The sequence below is a fragment of the Xyrauchen texanus genome, chromosome 13 (assembly GCF_025860055.1).
Source record: "Xyrauchen texanus isolate HMW12.3.18 chromosome 13, RBS_HiC_50CHRs, whole genome shotgun sequence".
NCBI classification, from domain to species: domain Eukaryota; kingdom Metazoa; phylum Chordata; class Actinopteri; order Cypriniformes; family Catostomidae; genus Xyrauchen; species Xyrauchen texanus.
Genome location: NC_068288.1, coordinates 35,554,588 through 35,574,003, shown reverse-complemented (window position 1 = coordinate 35,574,003; position 19,416 = coordinate 35,554,588). Strand labels below are relative to the sequence as shown.

The window sequence follows — 19,416 nt, the reverse complement described above, 5'->3', positions numbered from 1 at the left end:
GGCAGAGTCTAATACGGAACCGGATGTGTAGGATCCACTGATCTAGGCCTATATATAACAGTTATATATATAGATCAGTGGTAGGATCACGACCCGGCCCCGCCCTCCCACAGTAATCTGCTGTCATAAACTCATAATCAGGTTATACACATTCAACAAATCTGTTTTGATAGATTGGAGTATATTTTATTTGATATACAATGTCATTTAATCATTTATTATCAAGTTTTAAGTGCGCCTGTGCTGTAAATTATATCTTAACTTTGGTTCTATGGCCTACACAAAATTTAAAATATACACTTTCAAATAATCTCAAATCATATTTTATAAAAATTATTAAACCGTACTTGACTCCCTTACAAATACTGTAGTGCCATGGTGCAGTAGTGTTATCAAATGATCATTATCATAGCCTGGCAGATCAAAAACCCGAATCCTCAATAGAGACGCTTTCGTAAACAAAAAAGGTAAAATTGTTAAGAAATATTACTTCCATGCACATAATACACGAACCCGCCCCATTAAATTGTGTGTATATATTTATAAAAAATCTTAATTCCGCAATCACAGACGACTGTGATTGGTCAATCCCGGACCAGCGCTGAGAAAAGTCAAGGGTAGCTGTTGAGTACAACACGATACACAGGCTGCAAAAGTAAAGGTGAGGACAATACTTTTCCATATGAATAATAATACAGAGAAACAACATTACACATGTAAAACGCCAAATTAATAGTTAAAATAAGACAAATATATTTTTGACCTTTGTACTGACAAATTAGCGACAGCTTCCGGATCACCAACTCCGCCTATTTTATGACCGCTCACGCTTTTTTTTTTCTTTTTTTTGCCATTTTACCCGTTTCTACAGAAAAGACTGGTCTGTGTCTATAGGGTAACCTTTGAGAAACCTAAGTCTCGCGAGAGTATCATTCGCAGTTACAAAGTTTAGGATTAGGGTTATATTTAGTGGTAGGTTTAAGGTTAGGGGTAGGGGTAGGTATATATATTTATGGTTTCTGTAGGACTCAAAATAAACAATAAACAATGTGTGAACGTCGTATGCGAATCTCGCGAGACTTTAGGTAACTGGGTGGTTACCTTCCAGACACGACCAACTGACGTGTATTTGTGCTCTGGGTGATGACGCGTCTCAAACATGCTCCTCATAGATCCGCTGACTGGTGTCCACTAACCGCTAGACTTTGAACAAGACCAGAAAGGACAAGATGGGCAGTAAGTCTTCATAATGTTAACTGTACTTTAACTTCACCTAAGCCTTAGCCCACTAATAATTACTTCAGTTCATCCTTTAGTTATAAACAGCTGCTATTTCAACAGAATTAATAGCTTGTTAGCTTCAACGCTTCATTTTACTGTGGCTTGGCCTGCACTGTTTTAAACCAGAAAGATTACCATGTATGTTTTGCATTCGATAATACTGGGTTTTCTTTGTGTTGTAAAAAAAAAAAAATGCTCTAAACTTTGATACGTAAATAGCATAAATCTGAAGTTGCACTGATTGTATAGGGGCTAGCTCGGCCAGCTAGCACTGTAACCGTAAACCAACCTAAAAACAAATGCATTTGCTTTAGCAGTCTTTAGTTTCTGTGCATTTACATTTTTCTCTTATTTCCCTTATTGTGTATTGAAAGTCATCTATTTCGTCATCAATGTGTATCATGAAAATATAACGATGACTTTATCCCAGTTTCTGCTGACTTGAAATTGTTAGCCATGTAAACCATTGTCTTAAACTGAAAAGTTATTTATTTATTTTGCATTTGCATGCATGCTGTTAAAAGATGAGGCTTTGTCAGTGTTATTTGGGGTCGAGTTATTTTTCTTGAACTGATTAAATGATGACGTTGCACGAGAGATTCATGCAGTTGCCTGAATTCCACGTTGCATTTTAGCATAGTGGCATTCCCATAATGTTCTTTTGAAAAGCATAAGCTTTGTTAATCTTACTGTAGTTGTTCTGTTCTTTTTCAGTTAAATTCCTGGAGGTGATAAAGCCATTCTGTGTGGTTTTACCGGAGATCCAGAAACCAGAGAGGAAGGTATGCAGCTCTGTCACCTTAAAAATTTGATTTATTTGTCTCTGTAGCATTTCAATGGCACTAAATCCTTGAGCCTTTTCCCAATAGATTCAGTTTAGAGAGAAAGTGCTATGGACTGCGATCACCCTGTTCATCTTTCTGGTGTGCTGCCAGGTATGTTTACGTGGATCAAAAATGAATGTAAACCAATCAGTGGAAGTCCAGTGTCAGTTCTAATAATTAACTAATGAAGTTCAACAACATCCCTCTTTCCTTCAGATTCCTCTCTTTGGAATCATGTCTTCAGACTCAGCAGATCCATTTTACTGGATGAGAGTTATCCTGGCCTCCAACAGAGGTGTGTACAATTTGCAGTGTCTGATACTGTTTGAATCAATACATGATGATTGACAAATGATTAATTTATGCATCAATGTCTGATTAATGCTCATGTGGTTGCTTTATGTGATTGAATTTAATTTAAGAAATGCTCCAGGATTAATACAAGTTAAGCTCATTTTCCCTTTTTTTTCTTTTTGCCTTGATGTTGATTCATGCTACAAAATAATTTGTACTCGTCCCTTGTTTATTTCATAATAGTAAGGTTCTTTTGATGGAAGTGAATGGGACCGGTGCATAATTATTTTTTATATATATATTATTTTTATAATAAGTTAGATGGTCCCTTGTATAAGTAATAAGCTAAGAGAGAATTTCTTTGCATGCAAGCAAAATGGAGATAATAATGGAAATATACCCAAATTAATCGTAATGCATAGGAAATCCACATCAATACCTAGCCCACCAATACATAATACTCACTTTCTGCTTTCAAATTTAATTAGAGTATATGTTCTGAAGATCAGTGTTTGATTTCTGCAATTTTGTGTGCGTCTCATTAGCTAAATGTTACTACTGTGTCATCGGCTTGACCAGCCGCTAGTTTCATAAACTCTGGAGTTTAATGATGTATATATGCATTTCAGGTACTTTGATGGAGTTGGGTATCTCTCCTATTGTAACGTCTGGTCTGATCATGCAGCTGTTGGCTGGAGCTAAAATCATTGAGGTTGGAGACACTCCTAAAGACAGAGCGCTCTTCAATGGTGCTCAGAAACGTGAGGCAATCCCACCTTATATTTAATTCTAATACAGGTTATTATCAAAGAATATTACAAGACTGTTTGGAACACTTGATTCTGATTGGTCAGACGTGGCTTTCTGCAAAATAATATTTATTTATAATGACTAGCTGAACTTTATTTTCATGATTGCACTAGGCAGCTGGTTTCCTACCTAGCAGTTTTAGATTCATGTCTTATCACTCTGCAGTATTTTTTTTATTTTTTTTTCTTGCTTAACAAAACTGTTTAAATTCTCAATTAAATCAATATTTCATGTCCACTTGTTTAAATGGTAAATAGCTTGTAATAAGCAGGATAATACCCAGTCAGCCAGTCAATATTGCAAAATAAACCACTTCGGGCTCATACAACGCCCCTATACATCATGTCAGGGCCTGATCACATTGTCTTGGTTATATTTTTTATTTATTTATTTTGAAAGAGCAATATCCCTAACTAATTGCTCCTCTTCCCTGTGTTTTATTTATTTTTTTTAAACCTCTCCCAAATTAAGTAGAATGTACTGGCTGAAACGAATGGAAAGGTCTATTGATGCTCTTAGTGCAGTATTGCTTGTCAAAAACCCATCTGAAAGGGATGGTTCACCCAAAAATTTAAATCCTCATCATTTATGCACCCTCATGCCATCCTAGATGTGTATGACTTTCTTTTTCAACAGAACACAAAGGAAGATTTTTAGAAAAATATCTCTGCTCTAGGTCCGTACAATGCAAGTGAATGGTCATCAGACCCCTTTGTAGCTCAAAAATCATAGCTCCATGGATTACTTCTATGTTTCTTCTTTGTTATTTTTCGAGCAACAAAAATCTAACTACCGTTCACTTTTATTGTATGGACCTACAGAGCTGAGATATTCTTCTAAAACTCTTTGTTTGTGTTCTGCTAAAGAAAGAAAGACAGACATACACATCTGGGATGTCAGGAGGGTGAGTAAATGAGAGAATTTTCATTTTTGATTGAACTATCCCTTTTAATGTCATCACTACATTTGTTTCTTGGTGGCTCTGTAAGAGATCTAACTATGCTATCTTTCCACCAGTCTTTGGCATGATCATCACCATTGGCCAGGCTATTGTGTATGTGATGACTGGCATGTATGGAGACCCTTCAGAAATGGGTGCTGGAATCTGTCTTGTCATCATCATTCAGGTTAATTCTGTGCTACATTCTAAACTGCTCCTTATTTTTGAACTTCAGAAGTACATCTAGGCACTTGTGTTCAAATATTTTTCAACCTTGACTACAAGAGTGGATTGATGATCAAAGTTCTTTAAAGTGAGGTTTAATCTCAATGTTTAGTTGATTGGAACATTGTTGATCAGTTAATGTTGATTGTCTGTTCTTTGTAGTTGTTTGTGGCAGGTCTGATTGTGCTGCTGCTGGATGAGTTGCTGCAGAAGGGTTACGGGCTGGGCTCTGGTATCTCACTTTTCATTGCCACCAACATCTGTGAGACAATTGTATGGAAGGCATTCAGCCCAACTACAGTCAACACAGGAAGAGGTATGAGTTCTGGAGCAAGATCTCATTTTGAACAGTTTTTCATATCAGGTATTTGTTTTATTGATTTAGTTTGTGTGTGTGTGTATGTGCGTGCATTCAGGTACTGAGTTTGAAGGAGCCATCATTGCTCTGTTCCACCTGTTGGCCACTCGTTCTGATAAAGTGCGAGCTCTGAGGGAGGCCTTCTACAGGCAGAACCTGCCCAACCTCATGAACCTCATAGCCACGGTCTTCGTCTTTGCTGTGGTCATATACTTCCAGGTTAGTGGATTGCTGTTCAGACAAAAGTTAGGCTAGGTATGTGCAAAACTACCATTTATTACAATCGACTAGTCTGTGAGTTGTCTGGATTGTCTGACTGACTAGTCAACTAGTCTGAGTTAATAATTGTGCACCGTTATTTTCACGTGACCCCAATCAGACATGTTTCAGAGAGATCTTCGAAAGCTAAGCAAAGTACTTGGTAACTAACGGATATTCAACAATTAAATAGGCTAAATAACTATAAACTTTTATCGCACTTAACTATCAAAGTAAGAAATAAGCTAGACTCCAAAACAGTGGCATAAAGCCAGAACGCTGAATGACTTACTTTAATGTAACTGGAGTGCTTCAGGGCGATCCTTCCTGCACATTAAAGGCGCATTACTGTAAGATATGCATCCAGCAGTTTAAACCTTTACTGCAACTATTTATTTAAGCAGTTCCATACAGAATCAGCAAAAAAAATTCTCTCTCTATAGCACCTCACAAATATGGGAATATTACTCACCGCAGTGCATTTAATGCGCAATAGGGATCGTCTTGAAATATTGTTGTGGTGGGGCGCTGTAACAACAATGCATAAACTTCCAGCAGAGGGTTTTACTGTGCTGGCTTTTATCCACTGTTGGGCACAGCAAGTTGTAATTACGCAAAAATGCTCTCTGAGAAATGCCATCACTCAGTTAATTCGAGAATTGTGTCTATGATCCGGCCCGAAATAGTGGGGCATTGAAACACTGTGGAGGGAGGAGAGGTGCCCAACCAGCACCCCCTAGATCTGGCCCTGTCTCCCTTTAAAACCCCCACCACTAAAATATTAATGTTAGTTGACTCCTCTACTTCAGAGTCAACTAACTGTCTTGTAGCCTTTATTTTTTTGTCACACATTTTTGAACATATACACACAATTTTTTTTGCATATCTCAACTAAGCTGGGCCATGATATGATGCCCCTGGAGCAGATAGGGTCAAGGGCTCAACAGTGGCATCTTGGGATTGCTGGGGCTTGAACCCCCGACCTTCTGGTCAGTAACCCAGAGCCTTAACCACTGAGCCACCACTGTCCCTGATGAATGATAGTCAATTAGTTGACCACTCTGGCTGGCACATCCCTAATTATAGACCCATTTATAAAAGATGACATTCTTTATAACTTGACACAGTGGCTAAAAACTGCTGATGCTGAAAAAAAAACAGCACATTTAGACACATGCGCATCATGTTTACATAGACAATTGAACAATGGAAGATGCTAAAATTACTAAAAATTCTTGATGTATGGTTGTCTTCAATCTTGATTTATGTTTGTCATACAAATGTTTGTCATACGTTGCTTACAAATTAAGTCTTTATGCATTTGTGGATTTAAGTTGTTAGGCATAAGTGCTATGTATAAGTATGTGCTAATTATATTATTACTTGTACCATAGGGCTTCAGAGTTGACCTGCCCATTAAGTCTGCACGTTACCGTGGCCAGTACAACACGTATCCCATCAAGCTGTTTTACACCTCCAACATTCCCATCATCCTGCAGTCTGCTCTGGTGTCCAACCTGTATGTCATTTCTCAAATGCTCTCCACCCGCTTCAGTGGAAACTTCTTGGTCAACCTGCTGGGGACTTGGTCTGTAAGTGACAATTTTGCATTTCTCTTTTCTTTTTAACCTTCTCATCTTAAGTTTTTATTCCAGGTTTATTTCAGGTTCAAAGGTGCATTATTCCATTTCAACGATGTAAAATGAAAACCTTTAAAGAGCCTGAACAGTTTTCATTCCAAGTTTACTTCAGGTTTAAAGGTGTATTTTTCCATTTTAAAAAAGGTTTACTCTACACCTGAAGAAATTACTTTTTCAAACAGGCTTGTACACTTGAATGGTGTGCTCGTGCATGATATGAAGACTCCAGTCATTCCAGAGCTCTAGAAAAAAAGTATTTTTATTCTTCATCAGGTGGGCCACCCCTTATGGCACTACTCACTTCATTTTGGTAACCAGCTATTATTGGACACTTTCAGTTATGTAATAAATTAATAATGGGTGATATATGGGACAGACTGTGAATAAAATGGCATCGTTAACGGACAAATTTGCATTGGAGTAATGCTGCGCCCATGCCAAAACCACTGTCATGACCTTGCACCTTTTAAGTGTTTTTTGTTTTGTTTGTTTCTATCGACAGGACACCTCAAGTGGAGGACCTGCTCGTGCTTACCCAGTTGGTGGTCTGTGCTACTACCTCTCTCCCCCAGAATCATTTGGCACAGTCCTGGAGGATCCAGTCCATGCTGTCATTTACATTATCTTCATGCTAGGGTCCTGTGCCTTCTTCTCTAAGACTTGGATTGAGGTGTCTGGATCCTCTGCCAAAGATGTATGTGCATTAGGTTATCCCTGCTATTTATTAGGATTTGGTCATTGAGATCACAGAGCTGTGCTGAAAGAGATTTCATTTTGTGAGTGGGTTTTATATATACACTTTTTTTTTATATGCTTAGGTTGCCAAACAGCTGAAAGAACAACAGATGGTTATGAGGGGACACAGAGAAACTTCTATGGTCCATGAACTCAACAGGTAAAACATTCACTCTATTTCAACCATGCTTATCTCGAGGCTTAAGTGTTACAGAAATTAAACACTTCTGACATTGAATAACTTGGAGTGTTGAGTAATTACAACTTCTATTTGTCAAAATCATTAAGGTACATCCCCACTGCAGCAGCTTTTGGAGGACTGTGTATCGGGGGCCTCTCGGTCATGGCCGACTTTTTGGGAGCCATCGGCTCAGGAACGGGAATCTTGTTGGCTGTCACCATCATCTACCAGTACTTTGAGATCTTTGTCAAAGAACAGAGTGAAATGGGCAGTATGGGCGCTCTCATTTTTTAGTAAGGCTCTCCGTGACCACATCAGATGGACTGAACCTATGTGGTTTAAGTTCTTTTTGTATATGATTTTGTTTTATTAAACGCACAAATTCAGTGCTCTACATCCAGGATGTGCTCCCATTGTGCATCTGACCTTGATCTGGAGAGGTACTGAATTAAATTGCATTCTCCTGGGGAAAATATGGCAGCTTAATATGTCAGTATTTAGCATGGGAATGTAACATCCTTAATTTCCGCTTTTACCTTGTGACGATCCTCTATTTGTTATTCTTTTCCCTTAGCGGTACCTATCTATGGGTGTTTCTAATTCCATGTAATTCCATTTAAATACAGTACATATTAATCTAGCATTTAACCAATGAGTAGTATGGACACATGCAACATGTTCATATGTAATCGGCTTTTGATACACCCTGGACTACCTAAATTAGTCTCGGTGTGTGTGTGAACAGGTAAATGCAATGTTATTCTATGGCAACAGTTGATTCTGTGTACATAAAACCTGTTTGTTTTTGTTTTTTTTATGTGTGTGTGTGTGTGTGTGTGTGTGTGTGCGTGCACGTGTGCGTACACATTTGCCAGTTGCATTTTTTTTGTGGGCTGAGTCTATGAAAATGTTTTCTTGGTTGGTTTAAAATTGTCCTACATTTTATTTAATCAGAGAGGCCATTGTTGGGTTGGATTTAGTTTTTCTGATAGAGTTTGCATTGTTTATATCTGTTATTGCCGCCCTGTATCTAAAAGCCATTTTATAATGGTTTAGTTCATTTCAGACACACAACATAATGAGCTAGATTTAGATTGTCCCATTTTCATCTAATTAGCTCTGGTTTCTTTATTGGACCAAATGCTGCAGAAACTGCCTATTAATTAATTTTCCAGTGTTGATATGGGTGGGTTTGTTAAATTGGAGTATGTCATGTGTTATTTTCTTATACAGGCCACGGTAATAAAATTATTGCAAACATTTGTGGAGGTTTGTTTATTGTACAATGTGTTCGATAAACATGGTCTCATTTGGAGCACCAAAATGTTTCCAGAAGATATTCCTTTGTTATTTTAAAGACCAAGATTGCTGTCTCGTGCAGGACCCCCAAAGGCAGGGACCAATATGTCGATCGCGATCTACCAGTCGATCACAAAGGCAATGCTGGTAGATCGCACAAAATTTGAATGTACTTTCGTTAAATTTTAATAAAAATAAATATAATGTCTTTCCTTCCTTTAGTTTCTGTCTGACTTGCACTTGACGACTAGGCGAGGTTTTGTTTATTCAGTTGCCATGACAACTAGGTTTGCGCTTACTCGCCTTCCAAGGACTTCTGAGAACAGAGCGCGAAATTGCGATGCTACTGGCCGGATTAGAAGATGAATTCTATGTAGGGATACATGCAGTAGTCCCAACAAGCATTTTCTTATTTTAAATGAATCTCTGTTTTTTAGTTGGTAGATCTTATTGAGTTGGTCATTTAAAAGTAGATCATCACACAAAAAAATGTGGGCACCCCTGCCCAAAGGGATCTAATTTTCTATTTTTTCTTTTTGAGTGGCCTTTTCCATGAGAATTTAATGAATCTATTAAAAAAACGCAGGATAATTTAAGAAGGCTTATCAAATGCAACAAATCGCTTAAAAACAAAATATGGAATACTTAAAAAAAAAAAAAAACTTAGTGAGCAGTAACCTCTATAGTCATGTTCATATTATGAGATGGAGTAGCGCGACAGATTTGAAATTCTGAAAAGTTGTCAGAAATGACTTTTATTCTGAAAAGCCGTTCGCTGCTGCTGAGTCCATGTCGCTGCTGCAGCACCTCGTGCAGTGGATGCGGCTCGATGGTGTCGCGTCGTCGTTTGAGGCGTTACCGGGCTTCACTGAGATAAATAACGAGTTGGATACAAGACCAGGTACAATGCATTGATAAATTCTCTATTGCCTCAGCAGATATCGTCGGAAATATGGCATATGATCTAAGCGAGTGTTAATGATATGTCAATAAATTATGCATTGCCGCCTAAGACTGAGAGAAGGTTGTTAGCAACTAGCTAACCTCGATGCATCGTTACAGTGCTAGATCTGAACTATATGAAGCACCTGCTTCTCTGATTATGTTTTCTGTATAACAAAACATATAGTTTAGTGACGACACAAACTAACGATTTATCAGCAGTGGTTCGCAGTAAAGTGCCAGCTAAGGGAAATATTACTTTGGGTGTTTAATTATTCTTAAAGGATTAGTTCACCCAAAAATGAAGATTCTATCATCATTTATTCACCCTTTTATTCCATATCCTGATCTGAGAAAGATATGTTGGCAGAATTATAGGAACTGACAGCCTCATTCACTTTCATTGAATGGAAGATCATCTCATATATTTAAATTTTGTTGTTTATCTTAGGGTGGTCCATTACTATCCTTTCTCAGAAACATGGCTGAGCCTGAACTCCTGTTGGACTCCAATATTCGCCTTTGGGTTGTGCTGCCTATTGTGTTCATCACTTTTCTGGTTGGAGTGATCCGCCATTATGTCTCAATTCTGTTACAAAGTGACAAGAAGCTCACGTTAGAGCAGGTTTCAGACAGGTAACATTCTTGACAGTACTGATGTGTTTTTCTACTCCGAATCGTCTATTTTTTGCTGTGCGGCCTTGCCATATTTATTACACAAACGCATTTGTGCTTATTCTATTTACAGTCAGGTTCTAATCAGGAGCAGAGTGTTACGAGAAAATGGAAAATACATCCCCAAACAAGTGAGTCAATCCCATCACATTGTTTTTTTTTTTTTTTTTATAAAATTTTTGCTTCGAGAAGTTGCCTTTTTCTGCACTGCACTGAAATTGAATTATCTCTTTAACAATTAGTCTTACTTGATGAGAAAATTCTACTTTAATAATCAAGAGGATGGGTTTTTCAAGAAGACCAAAAGAAAGGTGGTCCCACCCTCTCCAATGACTGGTGAGTAGTTTTTCTGAAAGGCCTTCTTTTTCAGCATAAAATCACTCCCAGGCTTGAGTGACAAAATAACTGTGGTGATTTTCTTTACATTAGATCCCAGCATGCTGACTGACATGATGAAAGGCAATGTAACAAATGTTCTTCCAATGATTCTTATTGGTGGTTGGATCAACTGGACCTTTTCTGGGTTTGTCACAAGTAAGAGATACAATTTTGCCAACCTTTTTAAACCACATGGCTGCTTTTAGTCAAATTCAGCTGGATAAATAACTGTGCCATAGTTCAACCTTTACTGTAACTGTTGCATTGTGAGTATTAAAGGAATAGTTCACCCAAAAAGGAAAATTCTCATCAGTTTCTCCATCACATGCCATTCAAGATGTGTATGATTTTTCATAAATAGAAAATTGTAGAAGAGTATCTCAGCTCTGTAGGTCCATACAATGCACCTGCAGTGAATGATGACCAGAACTTTGAAGCTCCAAAAAGCACATTAAGGCAGCATACAAGTAATCCTTAGGACTCCAGTGGTTAAATCTGAATGTCTTCAGAAGTGATATGATAGGTGTGGGTGAGAAACAGATAAATATTTAAGTCATTTTTTACTATAAATCTCCACCTTTGACACTATCAGTAGGTGTCAATATGCACAAAGAATGCGAATCACCAAGAAAAATGTGAAAGTGGAGATTTATAGGAAAAAATGACTGAATTATGGATCTGTTTCTCACCCACACCATCATGTGGATTACTTTTATGCTGCCTTTATGTGCTTTTTGGAGCTTCAAAGTTGTGGCCACCATTTACTTGCATTGTGTGGACATACAGAGCTGAGATATTCTTTTAAAAGTCTAACTTTGTGTTCTACAGAAGAAAGATTGTCAGACACATCTGTAATGACATGAGTAAATGATAAGAGACTTTTAATCTTTGGGTGAACTATTCCTTTTAACTATATAACCATTAATGATTTACAATCTATAGCAGTTGAATATACTTGTAGTTAATTGTCAACACAGAACTTGACTTAACACCTTGTAAAAATGGTTCTCTCCCAAGCAAAGGTACCTTTTCCTCTCACACTCCGGTTCAAGCCGATGCTGCAGCAGGGAATTGAGTTGCTCTCACTGGACGCATCCTGGTTTGTGCTCCCACACGCATATATTTATCATCTATTTTTTTTCCTCCAAAGCTTTGTCTGTAATGGTTTCTTGCTGTATACATCCACAGGGTTAGTTCGGCATCTTGGTACTTCCTAAATGTCTTTGGTCTCAGAAGCATGTATTCTTTAATCCTGGGACAAGACAATGGTAAATACATCATATACCTTTTTGTCAGCGTATTATGGAAAGTCTTCTGCATGTCTGCTGCATTTGAATCACATCTGGGGTGCATGCAAATTAAATTTTTTGCAACAGGTGCAGATCAGTCTCGTATCATGCAGGAGCAGATGAGTGGTGCTGCAATGGCAATGCCTGCAGATACAAACAAAGCTTTCAAGGTATTTTAAATTGTGAGCTTTGCCCTGTTAAATTGATGCCATAATGCTATTGTTTTTCTACATGTAGTCCTCATTCTGTATGCAAGTTAACTGCAATGGTTTCACTTCTTAGGCTGAATGGGAGGCATTGGAGTTGACTGACCACCAGTGGGCATTAGAAAATGTTGAGGAGGATCTAATGAGCAAAGACTTAGACCTGTCGGGGATGTTCAGCAAAGACTTGCCAACTGGCATCTTCTAAGTACCTGTCCACTACTAAGAGGTTTTGGATGACCTTCTGAATAGTAGTGACTTGATGAAACTATTGGACTAGCTTTGGAAGTGATGGAAAACCTCAGAATTTTCCTAGAAAGTGTCATAAACCTCATTGCAGACATCATATTTTATGTCATATGCATGCACCATTCCTTCCACTGTTTTTTTTTGTTTGCTTCTCTTGGACACATTATGTAGTATGACAAAAGGTTATTTTATCTTAAAGTTGTATGGTTTATGTCTTGCAACTGCACTCATAAAACATTTGCAGTGCATGTCTTGCAACTGCACTCATAACATTTGCAGTGCATCCCATAGTGAAGCGTGTGGCCAGGTTTTCTTGAAAACATTCCCTAATTATTAATGGTGTGTCAGGGTCATTATTTTTGTTTTAACATTAATATGTATACGTTTTATTGTTTTAGTAGCCCTGCATTCTTAATCTGATATAACCACATGATTGTTTGGACCAAGTAGGCAAATTGGAAGTTTTAGGAAGAATTTAAAAATGGACCAGTCCATAACTTAGATACAATTACATAATAGTATATGCTACTGTACATTGTTTTGTTTTTTAATAGATGCTGTCTTTTGTTGGCAATTATCCAACCAACGGTTATGTTGTGAAAAAATACCTTTGGCAGTGAAAGTGAATTCAATAGATTTTTCTCATGTAGAAAAGATTTATTGGCATTTTTAATATTTATTTGACTTTCTTTTTTCCCTTTACATTTTCATCTTGATTTTTGTACAATAAAATGTCACTGCATTTCTAAAAAAAAAAAAAAAAAACATTAATAAAACAGTCTGTTTAACAAAACATGCATATTCTTAATCAGAATGAGCTTTATTGCAAAGTGTATTTTAATTTTGGTGATGGGAGAAACAATTGTACACTGAACATTACATTGAGATGCAGAATATAAAACAAGGTAATGGTATAAATAGGCATACAAATAATAGGACATAGAATGGAGTATGTACATGTGCAAGTGGTAGTGTATGTGCAAGGTAGGGGTATGTACAGTTATTGAATTATTTAATTTATCTTCTACCACTGTTGATGAAACGGGATGGCAATTCCTTGAAAATAAATTCTGTCATAATTTACTTACCCTTGTGTTGTTCCAAACCTGCATGTCTTACTTGTGTCTGTGGAACATAAAATGCCTAATCATAGGGACTGACAGCCTCATTCACTTTAATGTCTTCATTATTATTATATATATTTATTTTTTTTCATAAAATAAAATGAATGGTGTCTGAATCTGTCATTCAGCTACCATTTTCTTTGTTCCTAGGAAGAGGGTCATTTGGATTTGGAGTAACATGAGAGTATGTAAATGATTACAAAATTTATTTTTGGTAAACTATGAACTTCAATCTACAATTAAAGTCAAAATAATTGGAAAACATGGTATGATATCCATCCTGAAAAACAAAACTGCTAAAACAAGCTAGATCGCACAGCCTTCTCATTTAGCCAGTTTTAGAGGGGTTTTCTGGACTTTTTAACAGGTATGTTAAAGTGCATGATTAGTGACTGTGAATCCTCCTTTCCAGACAATACAAATTGTCATTAAGGACATGTAAAGTTGTCTTTAAAATATCAAATATGTAATATTTGTATTAATGTATCTTAATAGGCAACCCCTCTTCGCTTAAAACAAAATAAATAAATCAAAGCGTGCCAGTGTATGCAGGTAAACAACTAGGCTGCGGTTCACTTCAATTTTAACATCCACGCGCTAACTCTCCTAAGCACGTCCCCTCCCTCAGGGGAATCCCCGCCGCCATATAGGCCTACCTTTTCACAGACTGTGATGTATGGACGCGTTTCCGAGTTATTTATCAGCGTAACATTTTTTTAAAATTATACAATTTTTAAATATTGAAAGTGTAAATTTATAACATTATGCTTTGTGTTATATTACCATTGAATTAGTAAAAAAAATATTTAAAAAAATACCACAGCTGCGAGGATGTTTCTATTACAGCTGCTCCCATTTTTTTATACACCCTCTCTATTTTTTTTGCTCAACTGTAAAGTAATTCAAATGTAATAGTGGATTTTTCTTTTTGTCTTGGTGCAAATGGGTAAGTGAAAATAATATTTGCTGTGATCTCCCATTCACCAATGTCGAAGTTTACCCTGCAAACGTTTACTTCTGCGCTCCCCAAAACAATGGTTTGTTTACATAACGTAATCCTGGGTTCTTTTCTAACTTCGCTCTGTGTTTCACTATCTATGGGAGATATAGGCCACTCCATTGCATGACATATTACAACCATATAACAATTAACAACTAAATGGGTTCCGACCTACTGGCTCCTAGCACTGCATGTGCTAAGGATGGCTCAGACACATCCAATCTGTAGAACCACACAAAAGTGTGTGTTCATCTTGAACTGAAACCCCCTTAAGTAGGACCCACGACGTAGCCATACCAATTGAGGAGTGGGCACTCAAGTCCTCTTGCGGATGAGAATCCCTGCATCTGTATGCTATAGATATCGCATATAAAATCCAGTGGGAGAGCCACTGAAGAGATTGTGGCTTCCCTTTATGAGGAGTGGCACAAGCAGCCCTATCTTAAGAGAGAGAAACTTCAACTCCACCCCTTCTAAAGGCTCAAAAGTGTGGTGAGTAAGAGCCTCTAAAACCATAGACAAATCCCACAAAAGGACCAACTGCATGGAACCCGCCCGCTTGTGGTGTGCCCCTTTTATAACGCTGCTTATTAAAGGGACACTGAAAAGTTACAGTATGGCTCAGCCCACACCATTCTTCAAAGACTCACCATTTATTACTATAAAATAAACGAGTGGAGGAGGCTCTGGTAGTCTATAGTGTCTATGACTGATGGAGGCAGACCTGCTGCACTCAAATTCCACATCTTACACGCCAGGCCCAGAGAGCTATTCTGTCCCATCTGCGACAGGAGGTCCCTCCGGAGAGGAAGGGCTACAGTAGCCTGACAGCAGTTGAACTATCTCCGCTAGCCAATGTTTGGATGGCCAACGTGGGTCTATCAGAATTAATGACTAGAGTGGGGGAGATTAAGCTCAGAGGAGGAAATGCGTAAAGAAGGACATGTGGCCACAGATGGGCTAGAGCAGAGGTGTCAAACTCAGTTCCTGTAGGGCCACAGTCAACCCTAATTAAACACACCTGAATCAGCTAATCAAGGTCTTCAGGAGTGCTTGAAGATTACAAGGCATTTTGTAGCAGGGCTAGAACTAAACTCTGCAGGGATGCGACCCTCCAGGAACTGAGTTTGACTCCCCTGGGCTAGAGGATCCACACCTAGTGGATTTCTGTCCGCTAGAGAGAAATACAGAGGACATTGAGCATTTTCCTCTGAGATGAATAGATCTTCGGCAGCCTGACAGTACCTCTGCCATATCTGATCCACCACCTGTGGATGGAGTCTACACTCTCCGTATAGAGGATTTCCCCTGGACAATAAATCTGGCCCCCTGTTCAAAATCCCCAGAACATGAGTTGCCCTGAGGGATAAGAGTCTTATGCTGCACCACAAGGTCTTATGGCCTATTGATGCAGTTGAAGGGAGCATGTGCCTCTCTCCCTGCAACCACCATAGAATTGTCTTTTGTCACTAAAACATACTGGCCTCTGATGAAACTCTATGTTTCATCAGAATAAGTTTCAGTGCTAAAACACTGCCAGCAACTGTAATTTACAGTATATGCTTGTGAATTAGATGAGAAGGTCGCACACCGTTCAAAGTCCTGCCCATCAGAGTTTCTCCCCAGTCCTTTACGGATGTGTCTGTTGTGACCGTAACCCTTGATGACACCACCCCCAAGGGAATCTCCATTCTGAGAGTCACAGGGCTTTTCCAATTTCTGTTTATAATTTCAGTTAATTTTACCTGCGAGATGCACTCTCTTTTTTTGGAATCACAAAGTACGGGAGTAAAAATCTTGACGGCTCTCCTTCTCTGGCACTACTCTTTTCACCCGTTTGTTTTGATTTCAGCCTTCAGGACATGAGCCGACTCTCCCTTGGCCACCGAAGCTATCACTCTGTTGAATCTGGGTGGTTTCATGTCGAATTGTAGCCTGTGTCCCAGTGGAACCGTAGTTATAACCCACAGATGAACTGTGCATGCGCGCCAGTTGTCTATGCAGTCCGAAAGAGGCCCCCTGTACACTTTCGCCCTGCTGCCGTCGCATGGTGATGATATCATCACTGTCAACGAACAGGCTCCTACTGAAGGAGCGAGCACTCTCCACAGCGGTGATACTAGGGAAGAGCTCTTCATTACTTTAGGTTTTTTGGAACATATCTCCCTCGGCTGGTCACCTGGCTGTGATAGTGTATCTTTTATTATTATGTTTTCCGAGGCCTGGATGCGATAATGCATTCTTTATTATCAATTCCCCTGAACTTAGAGGTGCTTGAAAACCCTTTGTGAGTGCTTGGTGACACTATTGAACATAACTCTTGAGTTCCCTCATTTCTCTGAACTTGAGGAGAACTTACAGAGAAGACCCTTATAGAATTTAGAACGAGGGGGCCTTCTCTTTGCTGACAGAGAAAGGGGGGCAGGGGAACATATGAATGTCAGGTTGCACACTTCTTCTTCTGATCCTCAGGGTGGGGCAGGTGGTTCCTAGCCGCTGCGGTCGCAAACAAATGTTTTCCCCATGGTCCCGAGCCATCCGCTCTTGGTCGTTGAGCAGCTTGTTGCTTGTTGAGCAGGTCTTTGACTTCTAGTCCACACTGGCCTCGCTCTCGCTGCCAGCATGGCTGCTGGAAAGCCCCGCCGAGCTGACTGAGAGGGTGGTCATGGCACTTCCTTGCATGGTAAACAAAGGTTAAATTCCTCCTGTTTCCTGAGGGTGCTGGTTTCTCTCATTTTCTCAAGAGCCAGCCCAAACAGACCCTTAGTGGGGTCGTAAGCTGCGTCCATGACTTCCGCTTTCTGACCATCACCCAAGCCTGACAGGTTTAGCCATAACGCTCTCTCACCAGACATGGCCAAGCCCATTACACTGCCACAGCCCTGAACTGCGGCCCGGAAAAAATGCAAAATTAAATCGTTCACCACACAAATTTCGTCCCAGAGTACCAGGTTCGGCACTCCAGTATATAGTTGTCACCCCATCTCCTCCAAAATCTCTGCCTGGTATGCTGACAGTAAAGTCACTGCGTTCAGTGAGCACACTAACTGCGCTGCATAGTTATACATCCTCTGATAGATCGACACAGTCAGCCGTTCCATCTTACTTGGCAGTAAAATCTGAGAGGAAGCAGAAATAGAGTGCCGGTTTGGATGGAGATGATTGGTCACTGAAGATTCTACCGCTGGGTGTCTGGTCCAGACCACAGCTCTCCCATCCCCTTAATCTCCAACTTAGAATATCCCTTGGCCGTGCTAGGGGGTCTAGACTGTTGGGCAGGGAAGGCGGAATTGTCCTCCTCTTCCATGTCTAAATTGAGGTGGTCATAGTTAGCATTGCCCTCTGTGTCTTCATCACCCAGCCCTTCCTCCTCTTGTGTGAGTAGCCCTTCAAACAGCGGAGGCATGTCCGGGGATTCGGCTTCCATAATGTCCGCCCAGCTCATAGTAGCTCGCGTTTGATGGTCAGTAGCCCTAGATTTTCCATTTAGATCTCCAGACAGACATGGGTCCTGTTGGTTAGACACCACCACTCTCAGCCTTCTTTCCAGAATTTTCTCTGGCATTGACACACATTGGATGCATGTTTGCGGTTGCATGAGCGGCGTTTGAGCATGCTTCAGGCACATAGGGTGAGGGTCCCTGCCCGAGATGGTAGCTCCACATGTCGATGGACACGGGCAGGATGCAACCTCCCTGCTCTTCCACTAATTACCTTTGGCGGGGAAGAAGACCGTCGACATAATGGCTAAAGAGTGAAGTTATAATCCCAGGACTCATCACAACACGTTAGCCTGTTAAAGTTAAAGGCTCACCTTGACGCGTAAAGCCTGGAGTTGACTTGATGCCAAAAAGTTCCTACCATTGTAATTTAATACGAGATAGGCTGAAGAGAATAGCTCGCTTTAATGCGGACACTATTCAAAATTTTTGTTGAGCGAACAGCTAAAAAAAATAACTTTAAAAAGATTTTTAAACTAAACACAATCCAGTCCAACCAACCTCACGTTCGGTGACAGATTCCAATCACAGTCCACCTGTTGAACAGTTAAGCAAAATCAGCAAAAAATCTGGATATGCTGAGAGAGCATGCTGTAGTCCCTCCTGGGAAGAAAGTGCAAATGACTTCTGTAAGGGTCGACCTAGGTGATATATGTGGGGCGGAGCCTGTTCACATGTCGACCTGTCTGTCAAGGACAAACGTGGTGTCATAGGAGCTTCTGTATTGGTCAAGCCCAAAGCAAAACACTGAGCAAAGTTAGAAAAAGAACTGAAAAAGGTGAATTTTGAAAGTAGGTTCCACTTCGTTAAGTTAGCTAGGGAAGTTTCTGTTGACAGACCTTCAACCCCTCGATTTTGACAGAGAGAGCGAAACTACTCTGATGTATGCTCCAGGCAGCTCCATATCCCACAGTGCAATTTGATTTAGCATGACAGCATATTGCAATTCATCAACCCCACCCCCACACAACTCTAATGTATGATGGATGTGAAGTTAGTTAAATTAAGCAGTTTAGAAAAGTTATATTAAGATTTAACCAGATAATACTTATAGCTACCTTAAACTGTTTATCACACAGTTATAGCCTGTATTAATTGTTATGTTAACATTTTCGTTTGTGAAAATCTTGATTAATCCTTTCTTACAATTCATTCTAATTAAAAAAAAAAAAAAACATACGACATTTATACAAAAGCCTCTTAAATCATTG

The 19,416-nt window shown here is 39.3% G+C and overlaps 2 protein-coding genes across 2 annotated transcripts; both read left to right on the top strand.

Moving 5' to 3' along the window:
- The first annotated feature begins 1,100 nt into the window (after nt 1–1,100).
- Nucleotides 1,101–8,919, top strand: LOC127653516 (protein transport protein Sec61 subunit alpha-like 1). Its single transcript, XM_052140206.1, has 12 exons — nt 1,101–1,236; nt 1,996–2,063; nt 2,151–2,216; nt 2,322–2,400; nt 3,029–3,160; nt 4,227–4,336; nt 4,537–4,690; nt 4,791–4,951; nt 6,385–6,582; nt 7,133–7,324; nt 7,449–7,525; nt 7,654–8,919. The coding sequence occupies exons 1-12, from the start codon at nt 1,230–1,232 to the stop codon at nt 7,838–7,840; spliced, it is 1,431 nt and encodes a 476-aa protein (XP_051996166.1). The 5' UTR covers nt 1,101–1,229; the 3' UTR covers nt 7,841–8,919.
- Nucleotides 8,920–9,624: 705 nt separating this feature from the next.
- On the top strand, nt 9,625–13,622 carry LOC127653519 (ER membrane protein complex subunit 3-like). The gene is made up of 9 exons (XM_052140208.1): nt 9,625–9,746; nt 10,239–10,423; nt 10,536–10,593; nt 10,705–10,798; nt 10,892–10,996; nt 11,858–11,939; nt 12,029–12,108; nt 12,217–12,299; nt 12,412–13,622. The coding sequence occupies exons 2-9, from the start codon at nt 10,269–10,271 to the stop codon at nt 12,538–12,540; spliced, it is 786 nt and encodes a 261-aa protein (XP_051996168.1). The 5' UTR covers nt 9,625–9,746; nt 10,239–10,268; the 3' UTR covers nt 12,541–13,622.
- Nucleotides 13,623–19,416: the final 5,794 nt, after the last annotated feature.

Bases quoted from the DNA above. Each gene is read 5' to 3' on its own strand.
- LOC127653516 (XM_052140206.1), top strand. The intron at 2,217-2,321 runs GTATGTTTACGT...TCTTTCCTTCAG, and splicing joins TCTTTCTGGTGTGCTGCCAG to ATTCCTCTCTTTGGAATCAT. The intron at 7,526-7,653 runs GTAAAACATTCA...AAAATCATTAAG, and splicing joins ATGGTCCATGAACTCAACAG to GTACATCCCCACTGCAGCAG.
- LOC127653519 (XM_052140208.1), top strand. From the start codon at position 10,269: ATGGCTGAGCCTGAACTCCTGTTGGACTCCAATATTCGCCTTTGGGTT. The intron at 10,424-10,535 runs GTAACATTCTTG...TTCTATTTACAG, and splicing joins TTAGAGCAGGTTTCAGACAG to TCAGGTTCTAATCAGGAGCA. The intron at 12,109-12,216 runs GTAAATACATCA...TTTTTGCAACAG, and splicing joins AATCCTGGGACAAGACAATG to GTGCAGATCAGTCTCGTATC.